The sequence below is a fragment of the Hylobates moloch genome, unplaced genomic scaffold, assembly GCF_009828535.3.
Source record: "Hylobates moloch isolate HMO894 unplaced genomic scaffold, HMol_V3 SCAFFOLD_38, whole genome shotgun sequence".
NCBI classification, from domain to species: domain Eukaryota; kingdom Metazoa; phylum Chordata; class Mammalia; order Primates; family Hylobatidae; genus Hylobates; species Hylobates moloch.
The window spans coordinates 154,464-174,944 of NW_026652313.1; the positions used below are offsets into that span (position 1 = coordinate 154,464).

The 20,481-nt window shown below is 39.4% G+C and overlaps 1 protein-coding gene across 4 annotated transcripts in view; it reads right to left on the reverse strand.

Annotated features, from left to right (window-relative positions):
* The window catches only part of LOC116463482 (folliculin-interacting protein 2-like), a 136,636-nt gene that overhangs the window by 82,125 nt on the left and 34,030 nt on the right, over positions 1-20,481 (reverse strand). For 2 of the 4 annotated variants that reach the window (XM_032146606.2, XM_032146603.2), the window contains exon 1: positions 16,863-17,199. The exons of the other annotated variants lie outside the window; for them this stretch is intronic. In XM_032146606.2, the coding sequence (XP_032002497.1) occupies positions 16,863-17,038 (176 nt within the window). In that variant the 5' untranslated portion in view covers positions 17,039-17,199. Of the gene's footprint in view, positions 1-16,862; positions 17,200-20,481 lie in introns of those variants that run through there. 4 annotated transcript variants of the gene reach the window in all.

Sequence of the window (20,481 nt, forward strand, 5' to 3'; positions counted from 1 at the left end):
AAAAAAAAAAAAAAAAAAAAAAAAAAAAAAAAAAGTAAAAAAAATCAGATTTAATTGCCTTGCATTTTCTTTTAAATCAATTTTGCCCTAATAACTACATGTTGCCAAAACAGCATTATAATTTATAACCAAGTTGTTCAATCCTTATTTTTGAAGAATAACACCTATTCAAATATCAAACTGAAAACAGCTACTTTAGAAGAGATAAAATTTAATAATGATCATAACACCTTATTAAATGTTTCATGTTATTTTTCAATGAAAAAAATGGAAATAAAAATCATGGACAATTGTTCTGATCCAGGAGTCTAAAAATGATTTTTTTAATTTAAAAATTTTTTAAAAGACACATAGGGGAAAAGTATGTATTTCAGATTGTCTCATTTTTTGATCCAAATGCTTTAAAAGTATTTTATAAGATACGAGTGATGGACACAGTGGCTCATACCTGTAATCCCAGCAACTTAGGTTGCTGAAGCACAAATGATCTCTTGAGCCCAGGAATTCCAGACAAGACTGGATGACATAGCAAGACCCAGACTATTTAAAATTTTTTAAAAATTAGCTGGTTGTGATGGTATACACCTGTAGTCCCAGCTACTTAGGAAGCTGAAGCAGGAGGATCACTTGAGCCCAGGAGTTCAAAGCTGCAGTAAGCCATGATCATACCACTGCACTCCAACTCTGGTCTTGGTGACAGAGCGAGATCCTGTCTCTTAAACAAACAAAACAAAACAAAACAAAACAAAACAAAACAAAACGGTCAGGCGCAATGGCTCACGTCTGTAATCCCAGCACTTTGGGACGCCAAGGCCGGCTGATAGCTTGAGCCCAGGCGTTTGAGGCCAGCCTGGGCAACAGGGTGAAACTCCATCTTTACTAAAAATACAAAAAGTTAGCTGGGCACGGTGGTGCACACCTGTAGTCCCAGCTACTGGAGTGCGGAGGCTGACGTAGTAGAATCACCTGAACTCGGGAAGTCAAGGCTGCTGTGAGCTGAGATCGCATCACTGCATTGCAGCCTGGGCAACACAGTGAGACTCTATCTCAAAAAAAAAAAAAAAAAAAAAAGAGGAAAACTCTGTTCTTCTTACATATGAATACTGTCTTTGGTTTAATATATACATACAATTTTGACATTGACATTTCCTTTTTTTGGAGACAGGGTTTTGCTCTGTTGCCCAGGCTGGAGTGCAGTGGCACCATCTCGGCTTACCACAGCCTCAATCTCCTGCTCAAGAAATTCTCCCACCTCAGTGCCCCAAGTAGCTGGGACTACAGGCATGTGCCACCATGACTGGCTAATTTCTTTGTATTTTTTGTAGAGATAGGGTTTCACCATGTTGCCCAGGCTGGTCTCAAACTCTTGAGCTCAGGCAATCTGCCCGCCTCAGCCTCCCAAAGTGTGGTGAGACACGGACATTTTAGTATTAATAGAGGAAAAAACAGTTGCATAATTTGGTAAAGGAAACAAGCAGGACAAAGGCCACTAGTGCTTCAGAATGAGACAGGCTTGGGATCAAATCTCAGCTCTGCTTCCCACCGGTTTTATAGTTTTGGGAACGTCTCCCCTAGGAGTACTTACAGGTCCTGTTGTGAAGATTAAAAGAGATAATCTATGGAAATTCCCAGCACACTCCCAGCCCCTTTCCCTGCCATCCCTGATACACAGGCCTTGAGCGATTGGTAGCTCCATGGCACACATACTCTCTTCATATTCACATTCACTTCTACATTCAACCAACAGTTACTGTGGAGCTTCCAAGAGCACCGACCACAGTTCCTGGTGCTTTACTGATGACATTTCTTCATATGACTGGGGCCACTCGGCATGATTCAAAAGGGATAGGAAAACAAGCCTTGGGGCTTTTGCCTTAAAATAGCTGAGCATTTCAGGGAAATGTATTCTAATCTGAATTATTTCATTTCTGTTTTTGCTGAACATAAAAAATGAACACTGTCCTTGGCATCAGGGTATTATTTATGTCCACTTTATGCCTTCAGGCACAGTAAGAGAAGATGATTTGTCTACCTTTTCTTATTGTAACATTTAAGCAAAATGACTTATATGGATTCTTTTTGGTTTTAAAATTCCATGATGCCAGGATTTGCCTGGTTAGAATTGAAGCCAGGCCTTATTTCTGAAACTACTCATCAAGATTGGAAAAGCAAGGAACCAAAGTCTCAGTTATTTCCCTGAAACATGACAGGCACTAGTTCAAGTGATCTGAAACACAGAAAACAGAATTCTCTTTAAAATATCTAGAGCCATGTACTGTAGTTTAAGTTGTGTCCCCCAAAAGGTATGTTCAAGTCCTAATTCCTATACCTGTGAATATGACTTTGCTTGGAAACAGGGTCTCTGCAGATATAATCAAGTTAAGATGAGGTCATACTGAATTAGTAGGCATCCAAATCCAATGACTGGTGTCCTCCTAAGAAGGAGAAAATCTGGACAAAGACACAGAAGGAATAATGAACAGGGAAGTCACTGCAGACTGAGGGCACAGCACAAACACAAAAAAGACAGTATCACTGGGTGCTTGGGATGTGTCTCCTACAGAAGAACCACACAGCAAATGAGGCTAGAAAGGTACCTGAGGACTACTTGTGAAGGACTTTAAATGTTATGCCAAGGAATGCACCTGTTGCTCTGCAAGCTGTGGTGTGCCAATTCCAAGATTTCAAGAAAGAGAATGACACGATCTGACCTGTGTTTTAGGAAGAGAACTAAAGTGATTTGAGAAGACCATTCTCAGGGCAAATGCAGAGGTAGTAGTCACTTGTAAATCCTGGGTTTCGAGGAGTAATGGCCAATAAGGAAAAGAGCAGTAGTTGTATACCATGTTGCAGGGTGATTTGCTATATCCTTTGAGACCAGTTCCAGTGTGGGTGTTGTTTCTTCTCTTGAACTTTTACGGGAATCAGAGTAGAAGTGGTCATGGGTAACCCCATGTGGAAGAAGCATGATCTCTGTTTTTCCTCTTGGTCTCACACAAGGAAGCCTCCCTACACAGTCAAAAATAAGTTTACATAAAGAGTTTAAAGAACAGTCTTGTGATCCAAGAAGGTAAATATTTAAACAGTCAGGAATGATAGGAAACTTTCAATGGTCCAAGAAAAGGTAAAATGAAACAAAACAAAAACAAACAATAATGATGACAACAAAAACTGGCAAGAATACTATCCATTTAACCAGCAATTCCTGCATGCCTACTACTTGGCAAGCATTCTGAGATAAAGCAATGAGCAAACCATAACCCTGCTCCTGTGAAACACACTACATGACATTTTCCAACCACTCTTCAACCCTATTCTATATTCTTTTTTCTCTGCCAACCTCCACCGTTTCCTTACTCTCTCAAAAAACAGCTTCTAAGTACAAACAGAAATCTCTCAAAAAGTTTGCTCAAGAAGAGCGGGGAGACCCAAAGGGCTACATCCTGAAAATAAATGAAGACTGGGGGTAGAAAAAAAGAGAAAATTAAGCTTGACATGGCAATGAGGGTTCACCCTATCAGCACAAAATACACATTATTTCCCACCCAGTAAAAAGCTGTTTATTTCAAGAAAAAAATTATGTAAATAGATGGCAGTAACAGATTTGGAATTCATTTATCTTTTGCTATGTTAGTACTCTCAGGAAGACTGTGTTGGCTCTCCTTTCTTCCCCTATTTTGCCCTCATACAGCCTTAGCTGTGTGAATTGCCTAGAGCAATTTCAGAGGAACTGCATAAAAAATCACCACTGAGTTGCTATCCTGTGATCAGGAGTATAGTGAAAAGCAGTTCTTATCAGAAGCTTTAATATATATTGATAACCTAAAGATATTAATTTACAAACAATTCCAATTAAATGTAGTCCACTGTTATATTACCAACACAGAGTTATACTGCGTGTTGGTTGCAATTCTTCCATCTTTAAGAAAGTAGGTGATATGTAAATCCTTTATTCCTTTTGTAAAGGAAAATGTGGAATGAAAGAATATGTTTAATCAGCAGCAAAGGCATGAGACCATACTTCTGAGTTCATTCCTTCTGCACACCTTTGAGTGTGTGGCTTCACACAGGCACCATGAAGGTATCAGGAACAGAAATTAACTATATCCAGTCTTTACCTCAATATGCTTACAACTGGGAAGGGAAAGGCCAACATATAAATATTAAGTTAACTATACTGCTACAGGTGCCAAGATAAATGTCTATAGGGACTTACGGGGACTCTACAGGATAAAGAGGTCAAGTCCACTAGTTGGGTGAGTGACGGATGTGAGTCACAGAGGACATGATGCTTGGGACATGCATTAGGATTCACCAGGGTAAACAGGTCTTCTAACTCTAGCTCTGTTGCCTTCAGCCCAGATGATTTTAGAATGCTCCAACCCTATCGCTGAGCTTTCCCAAAATGCATCTGCCTTATCTACCTCACAAGGCTGTTGGGAAAAACAGAGACTAAGTTATGAAAGCACTTTTAAAACTGTAAAGCATAATTCAAAGATCTACTCAGATACACAATTCCTTAACTGAGAGCCTTGGGGCTAGATGTTTCAGAATTCAGAATTTTTTTTAGAAATCGGAAAGATACTACACTACATATTACATAATAACTCCTCCAGGGGCTGAGATGTAATCAAACCCCCAAAACAAACAAATTAATATTTCACCAGCCCAAGTTATGAATACTTATGCTAAGTGGATTAGATAGAGAGTATAAACAGCCTCACATCAGTTCAGATTAATTCCAAAAGATTTTCCAGAAATTTTAGGATTTTGGAATTATAGGATAAAGGATTGTTGATCACTTTAGTGATTACCATGTCTGAGAAAAGGACAAAAGACTGGAATAAATAACTTTTAGGTTCCCCACATTTTCCTGAATATAACTGATCTCTAACAAAAATGACAGCCAAAAGTTTATGTGGAACAAGGTTAGTTGTAGCTCTGAACTTGTTTTCCCCCTCCTTGCCACTAAAACGATGTGTAAATGGTAGCAAAGGTCACAAGTTAAAACCACGTAAGTCTTTAAATAATGTGTTCACATGGCAGTGACAAAACATTATTGTATGTGTCACAATACAGCCTAAGGTTTGGGTGCTATGAACAAGGAACTACAAAGTACAGAGAGGAAAAGACAGAATTTCTTCCTTCCTTTCTGAGTTCAGGATCACATCAAGTAAAACTCTAAAACAGGTGAAGTTTGTGTGTGGCACTTACAGCACCACTACCCGCATTCCACTGCCCTGGGGCCACCACAGCATAGACAAAATAGCGGAACACTGAACGGGATGTCAGATTGCCTAGGCTGGAGGCAGCCATCCCACAGTCCCATCTCAGTCACTTCTTCACCTCTTAATCTAGCGTTTCCTCCTCTATAAAAGGATGGGGTGGAGCCAGGCATGGTGGCTCACACCTGTAATCCTAGCACTTCGGGAGGCCGAGGCAGGCGGATCCCTTGAGGTCAGAAGTTTGAGACCAGCATGGCCAACATGGTGAAACCCCATCTCTACTAAAAATATAAAAATTAGCCAGGCGTAGTGGTGGGCATCTGTGATCCCAGCTACTGCGGAGGCTGAGACACAAGAATTGCTTAAACCCGGGAGGCGGAGGTTACAGTGAGCTGAGATCACACCACCGTACTCCCGCCTGGGCGACAGAGTGAGACACTGTCTGAAAAAAGAAAAAAGAAAAAAGAAGAAATGGGAAATGGGGTGGGACTAAAATTATACCTAAAGGTCTGGTGCTTCCAATTCTAATACATTATAATCCCAAGTTATCTATTAAATGTGCACAGTGTGATTTAGAATAGATGATCTCAGCCAGGTACTAAAAGGAACGCAATCTTAATGAATTAACCTACATTATTACTACATGGTATCCCTTAAACCTTCTAAACATAATCTGTCTTTGATAAGCATCTTAATATCAACACAGCTCTAATCAACAGAACTTTCAAAAGGTGCTCACAAAATCTGAAGGGGAAAAGTACAAGTTCTTTTGAGGTGAGAGGGACACTGATTGGGCAAGTCACTGTGGCAGTCAAGACTCTGCCCCTTGCCTTCTGATGTTGTTGCTGTTATTAATAGTTCCTTCCTTTTTTCTGCTTAAAAAACCCACAGAGGTCAGGTGCAGTGGCTCATGCCTGTAATCTCAACACTTTGGGAGGCCAAGGCAGGAGGATTGCTTGAATCCAGGAGTTTGAGCAATATAGTGAGATTCTGACTCTACAAAAACAAAGCAAAAAACCCCCACAGAATCTCTATAAATGGCCCATTTTCCCCCAAAATGGTTCCCTTAATTCTTAAATGCGCATTATTTATTCTTTTCTGATATCTATAAACTAGAAACTACTTGTACTTAAAAATAGCCAAACTCACAAAAAAAAGTGCTTTACTGTTCATCTCCATGCATATATTAATTCAATAATCACTGAGCTGTTTTTTTTTGTTTTTTGTTTTTTTTTTTGAGACAGAGTCTCACTCTGTCACCCAGGCTGGAGTGCAGTGGCACAATCTCGGCTCACTGCAACCTCCACCTCCTGGGTTCATGTGATTCTCCTGCCTCAGCCTCCCAAGTAGCTGGGATTACAGGCGCCCACCACCACACCTGGCTAATTTTTTTGTATTTTTAGTAGAGAGGGGGTTTCACCATGTTCGCCAGGCTAGTTTCGAACTCCTAATTTCAAGTGATCCGCCCGCTTGGATTCCAGGCATGAGCCACCGCGCCTGGCCGAGCTAATTCTTTTATACCCTTGTCAGCATAACCAAAGCCGTCAACACATTATTATATTCCTGGATTACTGAAATACATAATTGCTCTGCAATTATAAAAGGTAACTTGCATCAAGATGATTTCATATCTTTCCCCTCCCTCATTTTGGGAAATCATATACTAATAACAGACAACTGAATAAATTTCAAAGTAAATACTCAAGACATTGCCTTATATGTTAATCACTTCTAGATCTAATTAAACTGTACGCAGATAAGGTAATACTTCCATTTTCCAAGAAGTTTCCAGAAGTCAAAAGCATGATTCTCTGTGTAAGGTCTCTCATTTGCAAAATGAAAGAACCAAAATACATAGACAATTGTCATCTATTTTGGATTGTACAATACTATCTCTAAAAGAGATAGGTTAAAATAAATAAATAAATATATATATATATATATATATATAAAATTGTGACCCAGCAAGTTCACTTCTAGGAATGAATCCTACAGATTAATTTGCACAGGTACAAAATGATTATGTACAAAAAGGTAATGACTGCAGCACTGTTTGGAAACAAACTGTCAGCAGGATGATTAAATAAATTATGGTACATCCATACAAGGGAGTGCTATACTGACACAGCAAAGAATAAGGAAGCTCCTTAGGTAAGTATGTAATAAACTCCAAGACATATTTTTGACTGGAACAAAAATAAGTATAAAATATTGTGTATAGAATGCTACCATAAGTCTAGAAAAAGGAAAAATTGGAGGTAGAGAACTCTGGGTTTTATTATACACGTATAGACTATCTCTAGAAGAAATACAATGAATTGGTAATACTAGTTGACTCTGGAGTAGAAAGCTGGATTACTGGGCCGGGTGCGGTGGCTCACACCTATAATCCCAGCACTTTGGGAGGCCGAGGCGGGCAGATCACGAGGTCAGGAGATCAAGAGCATCCTGGCTAACACGGTGAAACCCCGTCAAATTAGCTGGGCGTGGTGGCAGGCGCCTGTAGTCCCAGCTACTCAGGAGGCAGAGACAGGAGAATGGCGTGAACCTGAGAGGCAGAGCTTGCAGTGAGTGGAGCTCGCGCCACTGCATTCCAGCCTGGGCGACAGAGCAAGACTCCGCCTCAAAAAAAAAAAGAAAAGAAAAGAAAAGAAAGTTGGATTACTGATGAAAAAGAAAGCAGAAGACTTTTCATTCTACACTCTATACAGAGCAAAGGGAAAGGCTTTCTCTGCACCACGTAATAAACATCCATCAAAACAGAATAGTGAGAAGGAGTGTAGACTGGACTCAGGCATCCTGGGCTCAGGTCCTACCTCTGCTTCTTCCTAGCTATGTAACTTTGGTGAGTTACCTAATCTCTTTGTTCCTCAATAGCCTCATCTGCAAAATGGAGATAATATAATAGTACCAACCTTCTAAGTGCTGTTTTGGTGACTAAATGTAAAGCACTTAACACGGAGTCAGGCACACTGATTGTGCTCTAAACATGCACCACAATTTTGTGCCTTTTGAATATTAAGCTGTGTGACTGTATTGTCTTTTGAAAAAGTAAAAACAAACAACAAAGATGAGGACTACAACAGGAACACCCTATTTTTTTAAACCCAAAGAATCTATTATTGCTTTAAGACAAACCCTAAACTACTGTTTCCTTTAAGAGGCTTCTTGGTAGCTGAAGCATGAGGCAGTGGGTGAACTCCTACAGGGAAACCACCTTAATGAATTCCAGGCATTCAGATTCAGTTTTCAAATATGTAGTTTGGCCTAGACAATGGCATTTATTGAGCTTTTTCTCAACACTTGTATACTACATTTTCCTGTCCTTCATCCCCCCCCTCCCCCAAGGACAGGAGAAAGTTTCTTTCTAAAAAAGCGATCCCTTTTCTCATTTATTAAACCCATGCATGTCTTTCAGTTTGTGATTGCTGTCCTAGTGGTGTATCAGATGGATTTCCATCATATTAAATAACTGCCTTTTTTACTGCATAATTCATGCAGAGCCTAGAGACACCAATTCCAGAAGGTCTGGTGTTTGCATGTAGGCAGGGGAAGGCTGGTGATAAGAACTGCACAGCACATGCACAAATAATTGCCTAATATTTTAGAGTTTACCACTTTTACAGAATTCACCTGAGCTGACCTTCTCAAATGTCCTGTGAGAGTCTGTATTATATAATGTTTTACACGGAAGTTAGGAGACTTTAACAAGGTTATGTCCAGTAAGTGGCTAAGTCAGGACTAAAATCAAAGTTCTCCTGGCTCCAAATTCTGTGCTCATCCAACTCGACTGCACTATCACCTTGATACCAGTAGCAAACAAGTTAGGGTAACATTCTCTTCCTTCCAGGACCTTCCTCTGCATGTCCTTCTGAGGTGTAAAAACCTGTACTCCAGCTTGGGAAGAGTGAGGCTCCGTCTCTTTAAAGAAGGAGGAGGAGGAGGAGGAGGAAGAAGAGGAAGAAAAAGAGGAGGAGAAGGAGGAAGTGTGGCATTGACAAAAGAATAGGGAAACTGATCAATGGAACAGAATAGAGACTTCAGAAAAAAATCCACATAAATATAAATTAATATTTGACAAAAGAGCAACAGTAATACAATGGAGCAAAGACAGTCTTTTCAACAAATGGTGCTGGAATAACTGGACATCCAGGTGCAAAAAAAGAATCTTGACACAGACCTTACATCCTTCACAAAAATAAACCCAAAATGGCTTACAAGCCTAAGTGTAAAAAGCAAAACTACAAAACTCACAGAAGATAACACAGGAGAAAATATAGACAGCTTTGAGCATGGCAAAGGATTCTTAGATACAACACCAAAGGCGTGGTCTATGAAAGAAATCATTGAGAAGCTGGGCTTCATTAAAATTAAAACCTTCTGCTCTAAGAAAGACACTGTCAAGGGAATGAGAAGACAAGCCACAGACTGAGACAAAATATTCACAAAAAATATATCTGATAAAGAACTGTTTTATCCAAAATAAAGAACACTTAAAACTCAGTAAGAAATCAAACCAACTGATGAAAAAATGGGCAAAGAACCTGAATAGACACCTCACCAATGATAATATAAATGGCAAATAAGCATATGAAAAGTTGATCCACATTGTATGTCATTAGAGACACACAAATTTAAACAACAAGAGATACTACTACCTGCCTATTAGAGTGGCCAAAGTCTGGAACACTGACAATGCCAAATGCTGGTGGGGATGTGGAGCAACAGAAACTCTCACCCATTGCTGGTGGTGCAGTTGTTTTGGAAGAGTTTGGCAGTTTCTTACAAAACTAAACATACTCTTACCTTACAATCCAGCAATGGGACTCGTTGTTATTTATCCAAATGAGTTGAAAAGCCTGCAGCTATGTATAGGAGCTTTATTCATAATTGCCAAAACATAGAAGCAACCAAGACATCCTTCAGTACGCAAAGAGATAACCAATGGAATATTATTCAGTGCTAAAAAGGAAATGAACTACCATGGTATGAAGAGACATGAAGGGACCTTGAATGCGTATTTCTAAGTGAAAGAAGCGAATCTGAACAGGGTACATACTGAATGATTCTAATCAAATGACATTCTGGAAAAGGCAAAACTATGGAGACAGTAAAAAGACAAGTGGTTGCCTGGGGTTAGAGAGGGAGGGAAGGATGAATAGGCAAGGCACAGAGGATTTCTAGGGCAGTGAAACTATCTAGTATGAACAGTGGATACATGTCATTATACTTTTGTCAAAACCTATAGAATACACAACACCAAGAATGAACCCTAATGCAAACTATGGACTTTGGGTGATAAAGATTCCTCAATGGTAACAAACATATCACTGTGGTGTGGGATGTTGATAATGTGGGGGCAAAGTGTACATGGGAATTCTGTACTTTCTGCTTAATGTTGCTGTGAACCTAAAATAGCTCTAAAAATTTTTTGAAGGAAAAAAGTCTTTTAATTTCAGTTGTCAAAGGAACTTTTAAGATATAGAAACTGTCAGGAATAAGCACTGGTTTAAAAATTTGTGACAGGATTATTTTCTGAAGATCACTTTTGTCTGTTACAGTCGGCTACAGAATACCCTGTAAAGATGAGAACCAAGGACACATAACTTGAGCTTCAGATGTAGCTATCAAGTCTGTCCCTGTTCAGCAGAATTACAGGCCATCTCCTTCTTGTTCTATCCACCCGGCTGGAAAAAGGAGGGTCAGTCCTCACACACTGCTCTACAGAATGTATCCAACTGTCACATGTGGTCTTGCTCCTACTGACAGAGGGGAATGTTCCCCTAAGATAGTTCACAGTAAGGTATTAGTTACTGCCTAGAGAGAACAATTCTTAAATACAAAGAAATGAGAATTTAATAATAGGCGTTTTTGCCATCAAGCAAGGTCCAGTGGGAAAGATTTTAGGGGCAGTGACCTCTGCCTCCCTGTCATATCACAGTGTGCAGCTGCTAAACCAGCCACCAGCACACCTCCACCCCATTCACATTCCCACGAAGGATCGTTTACTTTCTGAATCCAAATCTTCTTTGCCCTGAGGTAATATTCTTCTTTTAAGGATGCACAACAGGCATGTTCCTGCCTTAAGATCTCTGTACTTCCTTTTCTCTCTGTTGAAAATGTACTTCCTCAAATACCCACATGGCTTGTTCGCTCATGTGGAAAAAGATTACCACTGAGCTAGTTCTAACTCCCCTGATTACCCAAGGCCCAGCCTTTACATTTCTCTAACTTCGGGACTCATGGATCACTGACAGATTATCAGAATGTTAGCTGGAAGGGACTTCAGACACTACCTGGCCACTGGTTCCCAAGTTGTTTGGCTCATTGTTAGAATTACCCCAGAAGTTTTGTGTGTGTTTGTGTGTTTGTGTGTGTGTGGGTGTATGTAACCAACAAAGCTTCACAAGCTCTACCTCCAGGAATTTGGTTCAGCGGATCTGAAGTTGAGGCTCAGGAAACACCATTCCAATCTACCATCATCATCATCATCATCATTATTATTATTATTATTATTATTATTATTATTATTTAGAAAACAAAAACAGAGAGATGAGATGATGTTCCCAAAGAAAGTGATTTCAAGGCAGAGAAGACCCTAAGATCATAAAATCAGGGTAGAGAAGATCCCCAAGTCAAAGGCCTTTCCATTTTATCTGGTATTAAGCCTAGGTTCTCATATGCTAGAGCTGAAAATCAGTAAGTGGAAAAATAGCTTAACTAAGTTCCTTTTTCTGCCTTTGGACAGGGTGAGGCATGAAAGTGAAAGGATATGGCATAGTGAGAAAAAAGGATTTTCATTCACATCTGTTCTGTAAAAACCTAAAGTAGTTTGTTTAAAAAACCTTTCTTAAACCCTTAAAGACATAAGGCTGATGGATGGATGTACACCTGATACCTAAATATCCCCTTGGGAACTCATAAAAGATAAGAATATTCCCAGCAACCTTGGTGTTTTTATAACCCACAGGCTGGATTCCCTTTGGTGACTTTTGACAGTTATAATCTTAGATGGGTCACAAGTTATTGCTCTCTCCAATTCCCACCAGGGCTTGCCACATCACTGTTCAGCAATTATTTGGCTTTTGTCACTATAACAATAAAAGGATAAGGCTAAGCCAGAGCCTGACTCACCACAGGAATCATAACAGGAGAACCAGGGATGTGGGGACCAGTGCAGCCAGCATTCCGCTTCAGCACAGAGCTGAGCAGAACTTCAGGAAAAAAGGCTTCAGAAGCTGCCCAGTCAGTGACTGGCCTGCAGATTCCAGAGCTGGATTAACTTCATCTTCTGCCTGGAACACTGTCATTCTGGACACAGTTAGCTATGGTGATTAATAACAAGTGCTTTACCCTGTTATGTCATCCATGCTTATCCAAATATGACCCAGACAAAAGCTGATGTCAGTTGTTAGTGTCTATGAAAATCTCCTATATTAAGATTGCTGATTTATTCCTAGTAAGTGATGTATCCTCAGAGGGAAAAGACAAATGTTCTTGAACGCTAAATCAGACACAACACTGCATTCCTTGATTCATTCACTCTTATCAGTCTGGAATTACATCTCAAAATCCCTACCCTCAGCCAGCAGAAAAAAACTCCTCTAGTCAAAGAAAAATTCTCATGGTACGTAAAAATCAGTAAAAAGGGAAGGAATGCAGGAAGCGCAGAAGAACGTGTGACCGCAATACCCAACCCATCAGAGTCACACCCAACCATTTACGACCTCTCTGTGAAGCTTGTCACAAAGCACAAGACCATCAGCTGACTAGGGTTTGTTTTTTCTCTCTACCCACTTCATTCAACCTGTCCAACTGCTACATTTCCTATTAAGTAGCATCAGGGTAGAGTGGTTTTCACACTGTTTCCAGGAGCAGCAGTGAGAAACATTGTTTCCACTCCTACAAACCTGCATTACGCTTACTTTTAATGACCTTTTTTAATACTCTTCAGAATTCTTTGGTCTGTTGCCTATATCTCTCTCTAAATCTGTGACTATTTTTATATTTCCTAGTCAGTAATCCCAACTGCTATAAATAAAGACTGGTCATAAAATCACGGTCAGCTTATCTATGTGAAGCAGCTCACCACGGGACAATGCACTCAAGTTTCTGTACTTACTTTCTTGTTAAGTAACTACCACAGACAATCTAAGGATTTCCCTTTTTCAATAGAATTATCTCATCTAAAAATGTACATAAAATGGATATACTCATTTAGAATCATCCTGGTGATTCTAAAGCAGTACAGAGAATTTCTTCTGAATTCAGATTTCAAGATATGAAACTGTAAAGCACAATTGACTCTGAAGTGCTCTGTTTCAGTTCCTTTTCAGTGTGTAAGGAGTATACTTTAAAGACATGGCAAGTTTTCTCTTGCCACCAGAGCAACAATGATTCACAGATATGTGTGGCAAGTCCCAGATTTCTCATATAAATAGCCCTATGGATTTTGTTTGCTAATTTGCCGGGAAAGTTTGAAAAACTCAAAAGTTGTTGGCAGCTTTGCTATAGTCAATATTTTAAGAAAGAGGATAGGAAGCAATTATTTGAGGATGAAACCATATACCTGGCATCATATTTAAGAGTCACTAGACTTTTTTGTGTGTGTGATGGAGTCTTGCTGTGTTGCCCAGGCTGGGGTGCAGTGGCACAATCTCAGCTCACTGCAACCTCTGCGTCCCAGGTTCAAGTGATTATCCTGCTTCAGCATCCCAAGTAGCTGGGATTACAGGTACCTGCTACCATGTCTGGCTAATTTTTGTATTTTTAGTAGAGATGGGGTTTCACCATGTTGGCCAGGCTGATCTCGAACTCCTGACCTCAAATGATCCGCCCACCTCAGCCTCCCAAAGTGCTGGGATTACAGGCATGAATGTCACCGTGCCCAGCAAAGAGTCACTAGATTTGAAGGGAGTTTTAGCGAGGAATTTTTACTGACAAGCCATTTAAGATGCCTCTCATCAAACTTGGTAGCTTTTTGTTGACTCTAGAATTTTGTGAAATGAATTGAACCCCAACATCTGCCTTTATAGAGGTTAGGGGGAATGGAAATGGAGATGCAGAGGACAACTCCTATCCTGAAATGTGTCATGCTACATGAACCACAATGAGAGGATCAACATGTTTCTTTCTGCACTGTTTCCGTCTGTTTTACACTGTGGCCGTCATCACATATACAACATGATTCTACTGTTATTGTGGAATCTTTCTCTCCATCTTTTCAGTTACTGGAAAATCATGAGAAGAAAAAAAAACAAAACCCTGCTTGTCAGGGTGCTGAACTAAGAAGACCACTTGGAACTACTGATTTAAGATATCAAAGAGCGAAAAGAGATTGGAAGTCCTACCTACCTGCCACATGACTTGGACAAACAGATAACTCGTGAGCACTCTGGAGCCAGGTCCTTCAGTGCAAGCGCCTGTCAATAATTCACTTCTACCCTCAAGTTGGCCCAAGTCCTAAAGAAGTTCTGGAAACCAAGCACAATACTGCAAGTAAGCAATGTAAGGAGAAGAGAAAGCGGATGAGGTCTACTACAGCACATCGTCTGACTAGAGATGAATTCCAATTAATTGGCAAATATATGTCATTATTGTACAAAGTTCTAAAAAAAAAATTCTCAGCACTAGAGAAGTAAATCTAAAGGAAGTTAAAATAAGGAAAGAGGATAACAGGTATGAAAATGTTAAAATTTAAAGCATCACTTTGAAGGTGAGAAGCAGAAGCTCATATCAAAAATTTTAGAGGTTTTTAAAAAATTGGCCCTGCATATGATTTTCTTACATGGACATTCACTCCCCGTCTTTCATCCTAAATAACTATCTGGCGATCTAGAATTCTATAGAATAACAAAAATAGGGAATACAGAAGGCCCTACTACTACATCTAAGAATCTCAGAAGAAGAAAGAATTTTTAAAATAATCCGAGCCAATTACATAGTTTAACAGTTGAGAGTGAGATTAAGAAAAGCCTGGAGACTGGCCCAGGGTTAGAGGCTCCTGAGCAGCAGAGCTAGGGATCAAGATTCAGATAAACTTGAGTGTCACTCCGTTACTCTCTCCTATCACTCAGCTGCCCTTTCTTGATAAGAAACAGATAAAAACAGATAGCATAAAAGGGAAATTCTTATCTGAACACTCAAATGTATTTTTCTAATGTACCGTATCATTACCTCCTCCTCCTCTACAAACAGATATCTTTAACTGAATGAAGAGCATGTGACCTAACGCTTGTAAAATAACTTCCTCACTTCTCTCTCACTCTCCGGTCTACTGTGCTCTTACACTGTGATGGACTACATCCCATTTTATTAAGTTTCTTTTTTCTTTTTTAGAGATGGAAGTCTCACTCTGTTGCCCTGTTTTATTAAGTTTCTGTTAAAAAATGACAAAGATTTTTACGTGACAAAAACTGTATCATCATTATTTTTAACCAAACTAAGAAACATACTTATGGGATAAAGTTGATGAGACATGTTAATTTTGAGAAAATTTCTGTAAGAAAAAAATGTTTTAAGTGAATTTATTTTATTATTATTATTTTTAAAGAAACAAGGTCTTGCTCGGTTGCCCAGGCTGGAGTACAGCAGTGAAATCACAATTCATTGCAGCCTACAACTCCTGGGCTCAAGCGATCCTCCCACCTCAGCCTCCCAAGTAACTGGCACCACAGTTGCATGCCCCCATGCCAATTATTTTTAAAATTTTTTTAAAATTTTTTTGTACAGATGGGGTCTTGCTACGTTGCCCTGGCTGGTCTTGAACTCCTAGGCTCAAGTGATCCTCCCACCTCAGTTTCCCAAAGTGTTTGGATTACAGGTTTGAGCCACCATGCCCAGGTTAAATGAACTTATAAACTTGCTTTTACACTAATCATTAACTTTTAGCTCTCCTTACTTTCTATCTATGGAAGAATTTGGAATGAAATGTAATTTTCAAAACAGTTTTTTGTTTTTATTGATAAGCAATAAAATTCTTTACAAATAGCATTTCAATTAAGTACCACTAATAATAAAATTAATAAATTCTTCCAAATTTATTAATGGAAGAATGTGGATGAAATAAACCAAAATTAATATTATAAGTATGCTATTCTTTTTAGACAAGCTCCATTATTAAAATTTGCTGTTCATAACATCCTTCTCATGGAAAGGGTCTTCCAGAGGAAGACTGGGTCACCCCGACCACCCTGCTTCCAACTGGAAAAGCGCAACCACCTGGCTGCCATGCAGACTATGAAGTGAGAACGCCCAGGCCTAAGCCCCATCTACTAACTGTGCTGGTACTTCAGGACTGCACCCTTTTTTCCTGACAATTTCTGTGAACAGTTTCATCTAAGCTTCAGGGACAAAGATGTACACACTTCTTATAAGTTGGCTCCAGTAGAGGTAATGAAAAGAAGAAAACAGATGGGTAGTGGAGTCACGATAGTCACTAAAAAATGCCCGTGCTTATATCTCTTGTATAAGAGAAGGGACTTGACTCTGCACACCCACCAATAACCCCATTTCTCCTACTTAGAAGCACTTACGAGAAACAACAACTTTCAGATCAATACAATTCCATCTCCTTAGTACACAGTAAATTAAATAAAAAATTATCTGAGATTTTGAAACAGAACTAAAGTTTCAAACCTGTTGTCGAGTTCCGTGTGGTCAGTGCTCCTGTCTACCCCGGTGTGTTTTTTAATCTTTGTGCACAAAAGCACCCTGTAAATCCTCCCAGCACCAGGAACGGCATCACTCACACATCTGGCAGAGTCTTGCCAGCTCTCTGGCTGGTTTGTGGTCTTCGCTGTGCCGCCACACATCTCCTGAACGGTTTAACGTTCTTCCAGTTTATCCTGACCATCAACATGGACTTGGAGACAAATCCTGAAGTTCCTTTGTTATGTGAGGAATATTCCGTAATGACGAGCAGTTCTAAACAATCATTTCACTCCCTATACAGTATGTGAGAAAAGCTACTTGACAGCAGCGTACTAATTTCCCCTTTCAAAGGTTTAAAAAAAAAAAAAAGGTGGAACATTCATTTGTTACGTAAATTAAGCCCGCCAATAATTTAGGAAGTCAGATCCATCTATCACATTACAAAACACGCTGTCTGCAATCCCATTACAGACATAGACAAGCCCTATTTTTGTTCCTAAGCTTATACTCCAGTTAGCAAAGACAAGACACTTAACAGGTTGAGCAGCTTGGACTGACTCACTCCATCTGTGCTCCCTAGCTGGAGATTATGTAGTAGTCAATTAATTGGTCACAAGACCTGTTCATATGGCTCTGGGCAATGCAGTGACTTGCCTTCAGCTGCAAGGTTGTTCTGACATTGGCCACACCACCCTCTTAATGGCTCTCATGTGAGCCAGTGTCAGCTGACAGGTCTTACTCTGCAATCTTGCAAAATTCTACCCACAGCAAGTGAGGGATGGTTACCCACAACAGCCAAATGTAGGACTTAATGTATAGATGACAAGGGGAGGTGGGACACAGACTAGGGATGTATCCTTGCTTTAATACAAGAAAAAAAATGATAACGAGCAGCCATAAACCCTCAGAACTCTTGCACTGAATTCCTAGGCATATTCAAACGAGAAAGCCCAACCTGAGGACAAAAGCAGCTCAATTTTGACTTCTGACACTAATATTCTTCATCTGAAAAAGAACAATGCTACAAAATCAATATGATTCTGTGGGTTCACGAAGAAAACATTTTTCTTTTATTAGAAATAAAAATCAAGATCCCTGGAATACAGGTTGAATCTTTACATACAAAACTACAAGGGATTGCCCCAATTCTTTTCCTTTTCTTAGTCCTGGAATTTGATGAAGAAAACATTAATGGATTCCTAAAATCTGATGAACTCTTGTCTGGTCCTTTGGCTTCAGCAATTTTTAAATGTACCTTTGTACTAGGTTGGTGCAAAAGTAATTGCGGTTTTTGCCATTACTTTTAATATATGGTATCCATACATTTCACTCCACGAGTGTGAGAAAAACTAATGTCATGGCGGGGCGTTCAATTACCTTAAGACAATCTTATATATATAATTCCTAAAATTCCTTCAAAATGAACTCAAAAAATAGCTGAAATTCACCCTCTTCTGAGAAATAAAAATTGCAACACACATATGACAACTTGAATTCTCTGTGGCACATGCTAAATTGATAGTATCAAGATAAAACCAGATTAGGAGAAAATGAATTCCTTTCTCCAAGAAGAACACATTTTGAGCTTAAAACTTAACTGACATGGCCACTGATCATGAGTTCTTTCTTCCCATAAACTGCCTTTAAAGTCTCTTTCTCTTTTTAACAGAGAACCAAAAGATTACTTATGCAAGCACTATAAAAACTATTGTAGATCAAGCCTATAATCGCAGTGCTTTGAGAGGCCAAGGTGAGAGGACTACTTGAAGCAGGATTTAAAGACCAGCCTGGGCAACATAGCAAGACCTCATATCTACAAAAAATTAGAAAATGAGCCAGGAGTAGTGGCATGCGCCTGTCGTCCCAGCTACTCAGGAAGCTGAAGTGAGAGGATCACTTAGCTCAGTAGTTCAAGACTGCAGTCAGCTATGACCGCACCACTGCACTCCAGCCTGGACAACAGAGAGAGACTCTGTCTCCAAAAAAAAAAAAAAAAAAAGTGTATAATACATCTCTTATGATCCTAACTAGATTATAAATTATTTGCATATTAGTCTGGGTCTTGACATTCATTTTTGTACCTCATGCAGGTTTTATCCATGGTAGATGTCTAACAGATACTTTCTGATTGGTTTAATAACACTAAATATTTGCATTAAAACTATGATATGGGCCAGGGGCAGTGGCTCACACCTATAATCCCAGCACTTTGGGAGGCTGAGGTGGACGGATCATTTGAGGTCAGGAGTTTGAGATCAGCCTGACCAACATGGTGAAACCCCGTCTCTACTAAAAAAATACAAAAAAATTAGCCAGGTGTGGTGGTGGATGCCTATAGTCCCAGCTACTCGGGAGGCTGAGGCAGGAGAATTGCTTGAACTCAGGAGGCAGAGGTTGCAGTGAGCCAAGATCACGCCACTGCACTCCAGCCTGAGCGACACAGTGAGACTCCATCTAAAAACAAAACAAAACAAAAACTATGATGTGAATCTAACTGTAACAAGCAATGTGCTTCTTTGATAGTCAGATGCATACAGTCTGATCAGGAGGGTGCTTATACACTCAAACTCCATTTCTCCCTTTCTCTCGTTTACTATGGCAAAAGCTCCTATAGAGGCTTTTAATATCTTGTGATAACTCCAATCAGTGAGACCAACATGATATCTTAACAGAAAGGATTTTTAGATTTTTTTAAAAGTGAAAATGCCATTTCCTCTGTTACTTGTCTAATAAGCCTTAATTCCACAGTTCAAAATCTGATAAAATGTAATAGGGTAGAAATGAAAAAACCACAACTATTATATGTTAAAGGGGATGTCTCTTTATGACTTCAAATTTCCTTATGTTTCAATAGGAGCTCTAAAATTTCTTCAGTAAGTGGAAAAAGCATAATTGTATCATCACAACCACTCTTCTGAGACATCAGAGCAACTGAGAGAGTAACTAAGAGGAGGTATGTGTAGATCTTTTATGCTTAAGAGTCTGTTCTCTCCCTCAATCCAATCTCCCTTTTTTCTCGATCTTCTCTTTCCTAAAATGGAATCACACACTTATAGAGGTATTCACATTGTTATTCATTATCATGCTGGGTGCCTGCTCTTAAATATTAAATACTATGCATATTACAATTTATCATCGACCCTATTTTATACCCTACACATGGCCAAGTTATCTATTTCCTTTCTACAGTTCATCTATGTATCATAGAAGATAATTTGGGTTATCCAAAGTTTACACATTTACCAAAGTGTCTGTAATCACTGACTAGACTCCCACATTCCACATGAGGTTCAATAGGTTGTTGACTGGAACTGCTGCTGCCACCACTGCTACTTTCACAATATTGATAAACTTTCTAAGACACTGGAAGGGAGGGCCACAGAAGTATGAAAGCATGATGAATCCATGTGGTATATGTCAGGAAGGGAGACTACTACTTCAATTTTTTAAAGCTGCTATTTGTACTGCTTCCAATCTCATATACTAGGTATTAAGTGGTCCTACAGAAGACTGCCAAGTTTAAGAATCAATAAATAGCACAGTGTCATTTAGATCACCAAAGACAAATATCTGGTACTCAAGACACAAGTCCAACCTCTTTTCC